Here is a 16308-nt window from a genome sequence, read left to right on the forward strand (position 1 = left end):
GTTGGTACTCTGAGGTCTTAGGACCTAGAATCTATTGCCAGAAACACAGAGGTCTTGTGATTTAGAATATGCTAATAGAAATCTCAGAGGTCCTTAAACTTGTTACCTAACTCAGTATTCAGAGGTATTTGACTTTGAGTCTAGTGTTAAAACTCAGAGGTCTCTTATGAAACTTGTACCTAGCTCTGAGCGAGGTGTGGTGGCTGGACAGGAACAGGTCTGCAACATCCTGCCCCCACCACCAAGAAATCCACTCTCCTCCAGGAAGTATACTTCCCCTCCCCTGTAGACACAGGAGAACCATTAAAATCTGGTGTCAGTAATAAGATACTTTGTACACTGGATGTGATCTTATGCTTTTATCTGTCATTTTCTTAAATGCTTTTCTGTGGAGGTCCAAGGTGGTGGTCAACCTATAATCCAAACACTTATTCGGGCAATACATGTCTATCTATATATACAGTGTGTATTTACTTTCCCCTCCATACATACCTGGGATAAACCTATGACCTCTCATAACAGCTCAGTGTGCCTGTCTATGTATAACATACAGTATTTCCTGCGTTTCAGTTGGTATTATTCACAGTCGACCATATTAATAATATAATTCCCAGTTATTTACGTGCACATGCATATAATGCTTTCTTTCAGTCCATAATGTAGGCATTGGTCAGCCCAGGTCCAAGTGATGCCTGTGGGAGCTTTTTACATGAAAACAGACCATGTTCAGTTCATCGGTTTATCCTCGTTCCTGCAGGCCAAGAGTGTTGGTGGGATAAAAAGGTTGCAAGACAGTGGCAGTTTTGTTTTACCAGCTGTGTTTACAGCCTTCTGATCTTTATGACTTCACTGGAGTGCAGACAATAAAATTATTAAATTATTATTAATTATTTTGGTAGAGCAGTCAAAATTTAACATTACAGAACTATGCTTTAAACAATATTCTTTTATGTGCTAATTATTTTTGTAAGGGAGCACTGGTAGGGTCGTGCTCTTGTTAGTGTTTGACCCAAGCTCTCTGTGAAAAAGGTTGCATAAACGTTATATATCATGCTGTGGCAAAAATTTATTTTGAGCAACTCATTATCTCTAGTTATTTAAAGGGGGGGCACGATCACAAAGAATATGGACTCCATAAAGTAAAACCAAGGACAATAACACCTTTTACTGATGCTATGAGCTCATTATTATAATGAAAAACTCAAATATGACATAGCTTATTATAAATGACTTCCAGAAGTAGAACAAGAGGGTGTACTTTCAGTAAAAATTGGTTAAAGGTGGATATGCCACTGATACAATTCAGTATTTAATATCTGTTCATGGACTTCCATTATAAAATATGAGTGAGTTGAATAAGACTGGGTTTTTCAAGACCAGTGTTGACACAGTGCTGCTGGACGACAGAATGGTGAGTTTGGATGGGCTTAATACCATTTCTCTAACATTATTACATTGGACCTGTTGGCCTTTTGCCCCTGAATCCTCTCCCAGCCTTTACCACCCACTAATGAACACCCCCGATTCTAATTTATAATGTATCTGCAGCTGTGTTACTGGCACCAGGTGACTGTGTTTGCCAACAAGGCCTGTTCCACTGCTTCCATATTCCCCCGCAGGCAGAGTGATGGAACCAACGTTCCACACCCCTAATCTCAAAGCCTGGCTAGCTCGCATTCCCACTGAGTGACAGTCATGTTCAGATCTGACCACCAGTCAAAAGCATGACATACACCATCCTCCCCTCCTGCCCCCAACAACCACCACCACCCTCCAGGCCCCTTGGAGGGAGTGATTTATAGGCCTGATAACTGAGGATATATCATTAATGAGCCAAACCAACTCCCCCCCCCCCCCGCCCCCCCAAAAGAAAAGAACCACACTGGCTTGTGTTTGTAGTCTTGGATGACGGGTTTGCAGGGCAGTACATCCCCAAAATTGTTTACACCTCTAAAGATTACAGGGTCGGGCGTGAAATGTGGCTTTTTCACTTAAGGTGGGTGGAGATGCATATTTATAATGTTTAATCAGTCTTAGCAGGAAAAGAAAACCAGGTGCTGCTCTCAGCCACTCAGGCAGTTCGAAAAGCCGCCAAACGAGCAGCTGGCCATGAATCCCACGACACCTGGGCACGAACGAGGAGGGGAGAGCTTTGGTGACAGTCTCGGTGCATCCACTGCATTAGCATAATTACCGGAAATCCTCACCCATGTTATGGGCAAACAGCCAGTGTTTGCGTTTGGCAACGTATAGACCACTTTCATGTTAATTCTCTGTTTGTTTCAAACCTGAACTGCAGTCCCTGCATATTCAGCTCCTCCTCCTTTATAATCCCAGTAATTTAATGACACAAATTTAAACAAATGGTCAATAGTTTGGCATCTTGTTACCATAGAGCCAACAGAACCCTCCTCACAGGCTTTCACCGAAGTATAAATGGCAAATGTTGTGCGAAAACTTCATTTTTAATTTTATTTATCAAGGCCACATCATGTATGTATTGTTAACATTCCCCAAAGGGGACGCATGATTTTGTCCACAGAAATTAGTTTAGCCATTCAAAAAGTCAAACAGCCAATGGATGAAATTTGGAATTTTCACCTGTCCTAGTAGACCAAGGTGAAATGGAATTAGTTACCTAGCTAGGGAATGGTCACACTGATGCAATGGAAAAGACAAACTCTTTGAGCAGAATTTGTGGTGTAAGTCTGTGTATGTCACATCGCTCAGGGCCCAATTTTCCTGAAAACCTAAGCTCAAGCGCACCTGGGCATAAGTGAAATTGATATTTCTGTTACCTGCAAATTTTATATTTGTCGTTTATATTTGTCGTCTGCACCAAGTTTGGTTTCAAGGTCTGTAGTAAACCAAATTGTGTCAACATGGGTTTGGTGCTGCAAAAGGGGGCATGAAAATAGAAACATTCCATGATGTTCAAGCTTGGTGGTCAATATTGCATTTGATTTTTAAACCAACCTAGACCAGGTTTCTTTGCAAATGCTGCCCCATTGTGCTATTGCTATTATGCTATTGCTGCTATGCTATTTTGGTGGCATTATGAATGTGCCGCTCATATGAATGCATGAACACATAACGCAGATACAATAAATATTTTATTTCCATCTAACTATTGGATATTCAGGCTGTGTTCAGTTATGCAGTCCAATGTTGGCTATTTAGGCATTGCACCTGTATGGAGTTAATTGAAATTGAAATATCTCCCGCAAAGGTTATCACATTGCTCGGTTCTTTTGCGAAATGGTAGAGGACTGAATTGCACATATACAAACCTGAAATGGCTACAATAGCCACATTGTACATTAAGTTATTGACCATGTTACATTTATCAAGCGTTACATTTATGGTGACTCTCCCCTACATTTGCAAACGGTGGAAATCTTTTAAAAACACTTTACTTCATCTTTAGGAACTGCTGCCTGTTAGATAAGTCAAGAGATGGTTACTCTGGAATTGGTTGGCTATTTGGTACAGAATTAAACAATCTGAAATTAAAACTGTGTTCTGTAGCTTTTACTAATGAGACAGGTGAGGTGGCACTGGTGACAGTGTCTATTCGTTGCATCCGTGGATCCTGGGACCTGTCCAAAACCTGACTTCACCAGAGATGGAGTCATACAACAATGTTGCTTTCCTGCCATGGGTAAGGCACGTTAAATACCAGTAGTGCCTTTAAATTGCTTGCTGCGGCTGTGTTTATTTACATTACTAGTAAATATCTCGCTAAACTGAAAAGTCATTTTTGTGGCCCTGACAGTAATGCTTAGTAAATATGGCCCAGAATATATAATTTAAATGTTGTCTTATTTATTAACATTTATTAAATATGTGATTAAATAAATATTTAACTATGTCTTATACCTCTGTTTCAGAAGCAAATATTTTGTAAAACAAGAATTTCATTTAAATCTTAAACCTTTGGTTCAAAAATAAATATTTATTTTTTAAAATATATGTTTAGCTTATATCTTTTCCATAACCAAAATTTAAGATTAAATGTATACATTTGTTTTATTACTAGCCTTCATTACAAATGTAAATATTTAGCCAACAATACATGTTTATTTATATCTTAAATCTTAAGTTCCAAATTAAATTTTGATCTTATATCTTAAATCTCAGTTTGTAAACTAAAGATTTAGCTAAATCTAAATCTTTCATGTAAATCTATTGAAAGATATAATAATTAGCCCTGCCCCTTGATGACTGACATCCAATGGAGGGAGAACGAGAGATGGCTGGTTTTAGTGATGGGGGGACTTTAGGGCCTTCTAGTGAGGCTGTGAAACTTAATGTTACAATGACTATAATAATTACTGTTTGGCATAGACTATTGAAATGTACAGATTTAAAATGCCTGACAGGACAAATGGCTATAGCATCTGTGAATACCTCTGTAGGTTGCCTAGCGAAGTAACTAGCTTGCATACTGAGTTCCACTTCTAAATATAATCTACATCCACAGTAGCTGCTAATGGTCAGCACGACATGCCTGGGATACATTTTGAGCATATTGCTGACTGCTACTTCTGGTGTCCTAGAGACTCTTTTTTTTCAAGTATTTTTCCATACCTTTTATAGTGAAGTTTTTTCAGCCAGCCTAACCAAATAACAATCTGACTGATTGATTCAACAGATGTCTAGTGAGTTAGCTAGCTATCCAGCTTGTCGTTAACTTCTCAAGATAGCATGACTATTAAAACAAACTCCATCCATTAAAACAAGCACTTTGTCGCTAGCTCATAGAGATAGGAAGTAACTTATTATAGTAACTTATTATATAAAACATACAGTGGTGAAATATTGTTTTCCCATCCCTCCCCAAGCTTTGGTGGGGCATAAGTGCTTCAGATGTTCTAGTATTAGTCATCTATAGATAATTACGATAGCAAAGTAGTGACAATATCCACAATGACCTAATTAGAGTTAGATTAATTGTGGTAAACAAAGCACAAGCTTTTGCTCTTCACATTGAGTAGTGTAGTAGTATGGCAGTGGGATGTTAGGAGTCAAAAGATTTCAGCGTTAGAGATGGGTGAGAAGGAGGATGTGTGTGAGGGTGGGGGTTGTGGGGGGGTAAGCAATCAGGGAAACAGGGAGGAGGTGAGGAGAAGGGGTTAATCTTTTAAAAAAGAAGCTTTAACAATCTTCTGGGGGGGGGGCAGAGTGTGGAGCGAGTGAGCAGAATGTGGAGAGCAGTTTGCACAGGTTATAAGTAGCAGACTGGATTCTAGACAGAAAGAAAGATACATGGCAAAGGCAAGCATTGCTGAGAAGGAAGATACGAGAGAGTGGAAGATGGACAGTTCCTCCATTTTCTTTCCGCCGATTATATTTTGGCTTTATCTGCAGTCAGTTAACCAGGGCATAGGGTGCCTAAGCTGGCTTAGTGGGGGGGAAAAAAGCATTAAAAGTCAAAACTTACACTTTTGTCAAACTTACACAGTTCATATTTAATGCACAGTCCCAACTTGGACTGCAAAAAAGCCCCAAGTGATCGGTTTAAATTATATATTTTTATATAAAAGTGTGTGGTTTTTCTAGCAGGGATTACATCTTGTACAGCCAGATCTGAGTAAAGTGTGTTCATTTATATTGTATTTCTGGTATGTGTCTTATTGTGGTTTTGGCTGGACTAGAGAGAGACGTAATAGAGCAAAACTGAAAGATGTAGAATAAAAGGAGTAACATTTTCCTTTGTTTACTTGGGTAAAAGTAATTCATTGTAAATGTAAATAGAAAGGATGTCTAAAGTATATACCTTGGTGACAGAACAAAATTCAAGCAGAATCATGATTTCTGATAAAAATTTGTTTATGTATAAAGGAATTCATTGTTTATACTGATAATATTTGAAAATGACTCCAACAGAATAGTATCAAGAGCAAAGCAGCCAACATTGTGGGTTACATAAAAAGAATATATCATTCTGACAGCTGACACAAGGAACAATAATGAATGTTCTAATGAGATCCCAATACTGCTGGTTTGATGAATTGTTAATTTGCATGTTTTATTGCTATGAAACAAGTTATTTAAAATACAAGGCAGCAGTAATTTCTGTTTGTAGTTCCCAACAGCTTCAATTTCCAATGTGTACTTTTTTTTAACAATTGAAAACATTATGTAAACAGATTGTACACATGGATCCATACCTATCAAAAGCCGTGCTGAGAAGCCATAAAATTTGCTCTGTATTTGTGTTTGAGCCACAAGTCGTAGCATCTATAAGATTTAAAATGTATTCGCTGCTGGCAAGTAATTGAACTAGAGAAAATCGGAATCATTCAATCAGACATTCAGAAATTCTTTGACAACCACAAATCAGTATTTGAGAGGTTTATTTCTCACTAGATACACACGTGATGAATGTGCTGGACACTGAATGCTGACATTTCTGGTGACACATTGATTTTGTGCTTCTGAATGAGCTAATATAAAAAATGGATCAAGTGTGGATATGCTCACATGAAATTGACTGTGAATAAGACACAAATGTATGGTTGTTCAGGTTTTGGCTCTCATATGTTCTCAAAAACAAAACATCACAAAATTCTAAATATAACTGATAACTGAGTGCATATGTGTTAAATGACCATGTAAGTAATCTTGAGTTTGTGGGGAGTAGAGGAGATTCTCACTCATGCCACACCTTTTGTCCCCCCTTTTTTCCTCGGAACCAATTACCCCCTCACCTACCTTTCTCTTGCTGCTCTCCACACCACCACTACCCTCTTGCCCGCTTATTACCCTTCTCCACCACTTTATTACCCCAACCTTACCCCATTCACTGTCCTCAAGGTGAGCAGAATCAACACCACCGTCAGCCGCAAGAGGGAGCAGCGCGTGCTCGTCATGGTGATCACCATGGTGACCTGTTTCCTGCTGTGCTGGCTGCCCTATGGCATCATGGCACTCCTGGCCACTTTCGGCCAGCCGGGCCTGGTCACCCCTGAAGCCAGCATCATCCCCTCTATACTGGCCAAGTCCAGCACTGCCATCAACCCCATCATTTACATCTTCATGAACAAGCAGGTGAGAGCCCGGACCACAGAGGTGCTTATTTCAGATTGTACCGCTCTTAGCCACTTTCCTCATAGGAGTTCTCAACAGTGTATGTCTTTAATACATGCAGCTATATTCCACAAATCTCTAGTTCTCGCCACAAAGCATCACTTAGACATTTTTAAAAGACACATTTTTTAAATTTACATTTAACATCTAGACATCTTTATCCTTTTCTTTAGGTCATTTTAGGGCTTTGTTGTGTCCTTTGGTTAGTATATTATTGTTCTTTTGGTTTTACTTTTCACTTTTATGTGTCTCTTCTGTTTCATGACATGTCTTTGCATGCTGCATTATTCAATGCTTTGAGTAGGATGATATAAATAAGATATTTTTTAAATGTATGTAAAATTTGAAATGTCCTTGTTTGCTTAAGATCTCTCTGCCTTCTCCAGTATGTCACACTCAAGAGAAAAATAAATACCAAAGACCAAAAGTATAAACTTATATGTGTACGTATGACAGTTTCTACATGTCACTTTGTAATGTTTTGCATAGGTGAAACGGTAAGGGGCACTGTGAGACAATAAGCCTGACACTATTAAAACCTCTCCAGTGTAGGAACCTACTCCATGATTGTTTCATTTCATAAAGTAGGTGTGTTTATTACATTTATGAATGAAAGGTGAACCAGCCCACTAGCTAGGTTGCTTGCTTCACTGAGATTTCCATGATAACATTCAACTTATTATAGATAGTTCTTTAAAGAGTAATGCTAATCTCAAACGAGCATAAAGCAGTTCCTCTTTCTTTTGCACTCTGGGCCTGCAGGTAGATCAACTGCACCACATTTTCATAAATAATCTTGTTTGTGTGTGTGTGTGTGTGTGTGTGTGTGCGTGCGCGTACGTGCGTGTGCGTGCGTGCATATGTATGTGTGTGTGTTTGTGTGTGCAAGTGTCCATGTGTACTGCATTTGCGTGCCGGTGAATGTACAGTATGTGTGCCCAAACCTGATTTCTATGTGTGCGTGGATGTGTCTGTGCCTTCTTGTGGTTCATCAGGTAGTCCTACTAAATCTGAACAGACTGAGACACACATCCTTCTCCGCCCTGATGCCTCCTCTCCTCGGAGGCAATAATGCTTGATGCAGAATTCATTCATGCAATGCTGCTGAAATGCTGCTTTTCCATGCTTCAAGAAAGACTTCATCTAAAACTCAAATCTCAAAGCTTGCTCAAGTTAAATGGTGAACGAATTTTCCCATTTTCTCAGTGAAGGAAATTATCTGCCGGTCATAAAAATGGTATTTGAAATGTGAAATTCAGGACCATGGAATACTTTAAATAATCTAAAAAATAAGATAAAGCAAAGCAAAAATTCACTCACTGCAACCTGCCAAAAAAAAACCAAAACACGTCAAGCAATGTAGATGCATTTCTTTATTTCACTTCAGGCAGATTCGGATTCTTCGTAAATCATAATCGGCATGAAAAGACAAACACATTTTTACAAAAATCTCTTTTCTTCACATTTTCTAATCTCTTTTTACCCCCAGATGTAGGGATCAGACGCTAGCACTGGTACAAACACCTTGCTTTTCCCATTTTCCTGAGCATAAGAACAGTGAGAGCTATCATTGTTACATTGCATACTACAGGCATTTAGCGGACGCTCTAATCCAGAGCGACTTACACAGTTTTTTATATAGTTAAGTACCTTGTGCAAGGGCAGTGTCCAACCCATAAATCGAATCGATGACCTTTAGGTTACAAGCCCAGTTCCTTTCCCATTATACTACACTGCCACTCCCAGATATCAGAGATTCCATCAGAAAACATCAACAAGGCAAGCCAGTGTAAATCTCCCTAACTGTGGACACAGAGGCAGGATGAATACCTGCAAGCCGATTCGGTCGAGCCCTTCAAGCCTCACACATGCCCAGATCCACCCCCCTCCCCAACCAGCCTGACTTCTGTCATCTATCTGGTAAGCTCCTGACAGGCCATGTCGATTGAACGGGCACTGATAAATGGGTGCATCGCATTTGAACCTGGAGAATCGCCCGATAGATCTCTCGTGAGATGAGCATAGAGCACTAAGGCAAAACTGTGGTCTCAGTGCACCATCACTGCTCAAGAGGGGTATTCTCCAAACTGTGGGAGGGTGCTCTCCAAACTCACTGTGCATCTATGAAGGACTTTTTCAGCATATATAAAGGACTTAAGACACTGTGAAGGACTGCATAGCATTACTGAATTGTGACCAGTATCCATGTAACAATAATTTAATAATATCATGAGGGTCTATTGAATCATTGTTGGTGTTAGTGCCAGGGTGCAGAATATAGTTTGTGCTTAAGGCTATCGTTATTAGGCTATTATTATTAGGATAATCAGCAAATGGGTGTTTGATGTTATTTTAGTCTAGTTGAGCTAATCAGAATACATTTTAATGAATAAATACTTGTTTTCTAAATGTGAGTTTAGTGTCTTAGACATTTAGACACATATTTTGATAAAACTGAAAATGAGAAAAACATTTTAAAACTCAATAGACAATTTATTATATACTAGTTCAAAACTTAATAACTCTTTTGGAGCAATCCAAAGGATCACATAGCTTTGTGATCATAGTCTTGTAATATATCCATTAATTGATTAATTTTTCAAAGTAATCCACCCAGCCCTAGTAGTAGTTGTAGTAGCATGTATAGAAAAAAATAGCATGGTCTTATACGAACCTGTTAAGGAGTGTGTAATCCTCATAACATATTAATGTACAAAATAAAATTTCCTATCACTAGTTTAGACCATATGTTCTTTTCTAAAAAACCTTAGTTTTAATATATAGCATTTGAAAGGAGGATAGGGGAGTTAAAAAACAATCAAACACACATGCCAAAAAGACAGTACTACAATTGTGCCCTCAAAAAGTATGCTAATGGTAGAGTGAAATGTGTTATGTTTGCTATATTATTTATTTATTAACCATATATAGCAAACATAACAAATTTCACTCTACCATACAGCATATATATATCCGTGGCCATGATGAGCATTAACATACACTCTGCCTCCTACTGTATTTGTAATGTATGTGTACTGCAATCTCAAAAAAGTGCATATATCATCCTATTTCATTTGTCTATGTCAGTCATACTTTTCAATTAGAGCGGTTAATTTTGTGAAAGCCTGTTAAGTCAACACATTTTTGTTTAGTTCTTATGATAAGTGAACAAGTTTTCTTACATTTCATTCCAGGCAGTGGCACTGTGTTTGTCACAAATATGTCGTATTTTGGGATGTTCTATATGCAATTTTTTAAAATAACCACGACAAAAGCAGTCCACTCATTACATTTCATGCGGTTCTAAAACAACTTAATTCTACGCATAAAGAAGATGGAGAAATGAAGACTTCTTGGAACAGTTTAATCTGGCCATCAAAGAAGACAGTATGTAATTTCCTGTATGTCATTTTCAGTCTTCAATTCCTCCCAGCCCGTAACTATGGAAACTGTGAGTTGAGGCGAGTTGAAGACTTAAAATGCTGTACAGATACAAGTACCGCTGTCAGTCAGCCAGGACAGGTTGGGCAGGGAGGGGTGTTAGGCTGACCACAGAAGACGACACAGCACAAATGAAAAAGACCACCTCCCAGTGGAAGGTGAGTAAATGGGATTTTTCTTGGTTCTCCTGTGCTCTGAACTGTCAGGCTGCTCTGATGTTAAACTTCATGATTCCAAACCCCCATGGGATTAGACGATTTGGGTCTTCTACATCATGCCTCAGGCTTCAGAGATTAGTTATGAGTCTCATGTAGAAGGAGACACTAAGATAATAAGGAGGCTCATTATCATCACCATAGTTTCAGCAGCATTATTTAATAAATATAACCCAATTTATATTTCACTATTCACATTATTCATTTAATGATTCATTTGTTCATTTCCATGCATACTTAAAGTTCAGAGAGAGAGAGAGAGCATGTTGAGAGTCTGGAGTTAGCTTGAAATTGTCCAGCAACTACCAGATGTCCATGCTTAACGTAGCTACAGTATCAGAAATATTACAGCAACGAGCCCAGAATATTACAACACATAATGTAGTCTCAACAGACTCCACCCCAACAAAAATGAGATCACGGCCAGGTGTTTCTGATCCTTAACTAACAGCCGCAGATTCTCTCTTGTAAGACATCTCCCAACTGCTGTTGGAAAACATTTGTTTGTCAGGCTTAAACCAGACACACAGTACAACCCTTACAAGTGTGATAAAGGAGCAGGGTCTGAATGCAAAACTATTGCAACGCAGAAGTCCCGAAACCTGAGTGTGAAAAATATAAAAAGGTGTGCCTGAATTCTGCCTGTGTCAGGAATTGGTGTTGAGAGATTGCATTGGTCTTTCAGGCAGAACGGGACATCCAAACCATATCCCCCCACCCCCACCCTTGTTTATAATTGGTCTGAAAATCCAAGAGACCTTTTGTGGAGTTCATTTACTTTTTTCAGCTCTAACATTCTGCTAGGTAATTGCCTTCCTGCCAGATTTTACAGCTCATGAATTCTGACATGATTTTGGAGGGTCTGAAATTTGTAGCATTTCAGAGACTATCGAATTGAATAAAGCCGTAGAGTTTAACTGTCAGAACTGATTCTCAGGGGATGATTACTGTAACTTACAGGGGGAAAATGCACTGCACAGTGGAGTGAATATAATTCATTGGACAGATTTTTGCTTTTGTTGTTACAATGTATTGCTGTGTGTTCAATGTTAGACATTCATAATGAATAACTGATTTCGAAAGATGAAAGTTCAGTGCATATAGAATAGATCAAAGCTATATGCTTTGATCTATTCTATATTAATTAATTTTGCAACTGAAAATTAATGGTCAGGTTTTGAATTTAAATTTATCATTAACCATCAGTAGCATGTTCAAGGAAATGTGAGTGTGACATTATTTAAAATTTAAACTTATTCAAAATCTGGCTTGAATGAATATGTGGGTACACGTCAAGTACTTATCATTGTTTCTGATTCGTGTTTTTGTTTTCTTTATACCATAAATAGACCTAACATACCTTCTTTAAACCTTATATCTTCTTTAGACCATAAATGCCAGTGTTCAGAATTAGTTAACCAGCAGTTCTCTCTAAAAATGTATGTACCTGGTTAAAAGAAAGGTGGATTGCTAGCTAATGTTATTACGAGAGTATATACATTAGCTATGTGAGGCTAGATTGTGCCTTTTGGCAATGTGATTTGCTCTAAACACAACATTAAATACAATAAATAACATCTTATGAAAAACACATTTTCAATGTACAAAAATGCCAAGTTACTCACACATACAAAGCACTAAGTCATTCATTCAAACTTCCAAAATCTAGGCCTGCCATTAAAAGTATTGATATAAAAATGATGCAAAGTTACTCTACTAGAAACAATATTGGCTATCTTACCTTACACAAATTAGACAAGCTACGTTCCAAAGCAATGCTACCCAATGTTTCCTAAATTGTACAAGGGCAGCGGTGAATGTGAACCATTTTTGAGTTAAAGAGACTTGACATACCTGGCGTGAAGTCATTACCTTGCAGCAGTGCCTATACAACCGGTACTGTTACTTTCTGGAGCAAATCACAACACAGATGTTAGAGATCAATTTTGGAAGTGCCTGTATTTGTACTAATGGTATACTATCGGTCTGTCGTCTCGTTAGCAAGGTAGCTAATATTAAATTCTGTAAAAAAAAAATACAGAAAGCGGAACTGTATAAAGTTTGGGTGTATTTTTATTTTGATTTCAGGAATATGAATGAGTTTCCCACAAAGATTTTATAGATGCTATAGTTTAAATGTTATTATTTTGAGTTAGCCAGCAAGCCAGTATGATGAGTTAGAGATTTGCTGCAGTCAGAGGGGGGATTTGAACTGGGGTCTCTCAGTCGTGCAAAAAGTTCCAACGGCAAAGGCGCTACACAGTAAGCTCCAAGGGAAGTAGACGTCAGCACAGCAAAGTTTTACTCATTTAAACATATACTGTATATGTATATGTTCATTTTGTGTCTGTATCTGATGTTTTCCATATACCAAAAATGGCCAATGGGGAGACATATTCTTTTTGGGCTTGGAGCATTTGAGGCAGGAAAAAGAAGAAGGAGGAAAAACTGCAAAATCCCCCCAAAAGTTTGGGGCTTTATTTTGTGGATGTGTGAAGCTGTTTGTGAATTCCATCTGTTGAGATGGGGTCAGAAGATACAGAAATTATAATGTTTTTAAGGGCTAAGAGTCTGTGATCATTGTGGTTATTTCTGTAGGGAACCCTGAAAAGTTCAAAACTCTCGGTGCTGTATAGGTATGGGGCATGCCATCCCATGAAGCCATAACGTCAATCATACTTTTCCTGAGCTAATGCCTGGATGTTTTTCACTTACCTCTGGAGCGCAGATGGTTCTGTGTGTCCTGTTGTGTAGGTTGTTGCTCCAAAAAATACTCTGGCTTGAACAGGCGTCTGTGGATCTCTGTTGTAGTTTTCCTTGCTGATTCTTCTATTCTGTCGGGAAGTTGCTACTGGAGCAGGAAGCTGTGTTGTCGCAGGAAGGTACGTAGGCTATGTGCGTTTACTTGTTGCATTGTTGCAGCACGATAGCAATGTGTAAAATTAGTAAATAAACTGATGCCATGTGGGTGCAGTTTCTTTAGCTAACTTGCAGTAAAACATGTTTACTTGGAGTTATAAACTGCTGGCATTGGCTAATCTGAGAGACTGTGCGTCTATCTGTCTATCTATCTGTGCGTCTAGCTCACTTACTTGTACTTTTAGAGGGCCTGCCTTGGTGCACATCCTTTAGGTTAAGTAGCCATCCGCAAAGATGAGAGCAGCAAAGAGGGAGGAACAGAGAAGGGAATGCACATTTATGGGACAGGAAGTGACGTACTACACCCAGTCACCATGTGATCAGCCATGATGTGATTGTCTGACCTGTTGATCCAAAATGAAGCCCACGCCTTACACATTAATGGGGCAAAACATACAATACATGACAAAGAGTATGTGGATACCCGAACATCACACCCATATGTGATTGTTGAACATCTCATTCCAAAACCATGGACATTAGTCCCCCCTTTGCTGCTATAACAGCCTCCACTCTTCTGGGAAGGCTTTATACTAGATTTAGGAACATGGCCGTGGGGATTCACTTCCATTCACACATCCACTAGAGCTTTAGTGAGGATGGGCACTGATGATGCGTGATAAGGCCTGGCTCGCAGTCGGGGTCCCAATTCATCCCAAAGGTGGTCAGTGGGGTTGAGGTCAGGTCTCTGTGCAGGCCAGTCAAGTTCTCCCACACCAAACTCAGAAACTTTTCTTTATGGACCTCCCTTTGTGCATGGCAGCATTGGCATGCTGAAACAGGAAAGGGGCTTCCCAAACTGTTGCCTACAAAGTTGGAAACACACAATTCTCTAGAATGTCATTGTATGCTGTAGCATTAAGATTTTCATTCCCTGCAATTTAGGGGCCTAGCAAAAGCATGTAAACAGTCGCAGATAATTGTTCCTCCCCCTCCAAACCTTACAGTTGTCACTATGCTTTTGGACAGGTAGTGTTCTTCAGGCAATCACCAAACCCAGATTAGTCCATCAGCCTGCCAGATAGTGGAGTGTGATTCATCACTCCAGAGAACATGTTTCTATTGCTCAAATTTCAGTGTGCTTTACACTACTCCAGCTGATGCCTGACACTGTGCATGGAGTTCCTAGGCTTGTGAGCAGTTGCTTGGCAATGGAAACCCATTTTATGAAGCTCCTGATCAACAGTTCTTGTGCTGAAGTTGCTTCCAGAGACATTCTGGAATTCGGTAGTGAGTGTTGCAACCGAGGATAGATGATAATGCCAACGTTTGTCTATAGAGATTGCATAGCTGTATGCTTGACTGTATACACCTGTTAGCAATGAGTGTGGCTGAAGTAGCCAAACCCACTAATTAGAAGGGGTGTCCACACACCTTTGGCCATATAGTGTATATCTGGATTTGTAAAATTAAACATTTATTTAATACTTGTCATTTTTATCTGTATTTATTTATTCACCCCCCCCCCCCTTTTTTTCTAATGTAAATGATTGTGTGTTTCTTGGTATAAATGTCTGATAGTATAAAAAATTTCCCCATGGGGATAAAGAAGTATTCTGACTTTCTCTATGTCTATCTACAGTATCTATATTACGATCAGTATTTATTTTAATTTGGGATGGCAGGTATGCCATCCAGCCAAGTTATGCCTGGTGGGGCATGCCCCATACCTGTACAGCACTGACAGTTTGGCACTTTTCAGGGTTCCCCACAGAAATAACCGCATCAGCCACAGACTCTCAGCCCTTAAAAACATTAATTTATGTACATTCTGACCCCATTTCAACAGACAGAATTCATAAACAACTTCACACATCCACACAATGAAGCCCCAAACTAAGGGGATTTCGCGTTTTCTTTTTCTTCTTGTTTATCCTGCCACAAATGCTCCTAGCCCACAAAGAATATGTCGCTCCATTGGTCATTTTATGTAGATCAACCAATAAAAACATTGGATGCAAACACAAAATGAACATATATACAGGCACGCACATTTAAGACAGTACAACTTTGCAGCTCAGATGTCTACTTCCCTCATTGTCTAGTGGGTAGTGTCTCTGCCTTTTGGTTGGAACTGTTTATAGGACTGATTTGGGTTCAATCCCCCCTCCGACTGCAGCAAATCTCTAACTCAGTACACTGGCTTGCTGGCTAACTAAAAATACAACGTTTAAACTGCTTTTGCATCTGTAAAATCTTTCTGGGACAGTTGAGCTTTCGGCATTTTCAGCATGTGTAACGAAAGCTACCTCGTGTGTGAGTTACTTGGCTGTATTTCTTGACTTACTTGGCATTCTTCTATGTTGAAAATGTAATTTTCATGACATACACTCCTGGGCAAAAAAAATATGGGCCAAGCCCAAAACTGCAAAATATTAAGCTTTTAATGGTCTTTACAACAAATCATTGGTCAGAAAATTTGTTAAACAAATGCACTCCTGAGACCTCCTGTGCCACCATTTGCTCATTTACTTTTGCTGCAGTGAACTGTTTGGGGAGAAGTTAGAAACAGGGAAATTCACTTATACAGTAGACAAATTAACATAATGTCAAATAAAAGAGCCATGTTTTGTATTTGGTTGCATATCATTTGCATGCCATGACTTCCTGATGTCTGTGACCTATCAACATCATCAGAGTC

The 16308-nt window shown here is 39.0% G+C and overlaps 1 protein-coding gene across 1 annotated transcript in view; it reads left to right on the forward strand.

The window, feature by feature from the left end:
* Positions 1 to 16308, forward strand: part of LOC135253377 (parapinopsin-like) — a 74687-nt gene that overhangs the window by 49185 nt on the left and 9194 nt on the right. Inside the window, exon 3 of the mRNA XM_064332582.1 lies at positions 6820 to 7053. Within this exon, the coding sequence (XP_064188652.1) occupies positions 6820 to 7053 (234 nt within the window). The remainder of the gene's footprint in view (positions 1 to 6819; positions 7054 to 16308) is intronic.

This window comes from Anguilla rostrata, chromosome 4, assembly GCF_018555375.3.
Source record: "Anguilla rostrata isolate EN2019 chromosome 4, ASM1855537v3, whole genome shotgun sequence".
In the NCBI taxonomy this organism is placed as follows: domain Eukaryota; kingdom Metazoa; phylum Chordata; class Actinopteri; order Anguilliformes; family Anguillidae; genus Anguilla; species Anguilla rostrata.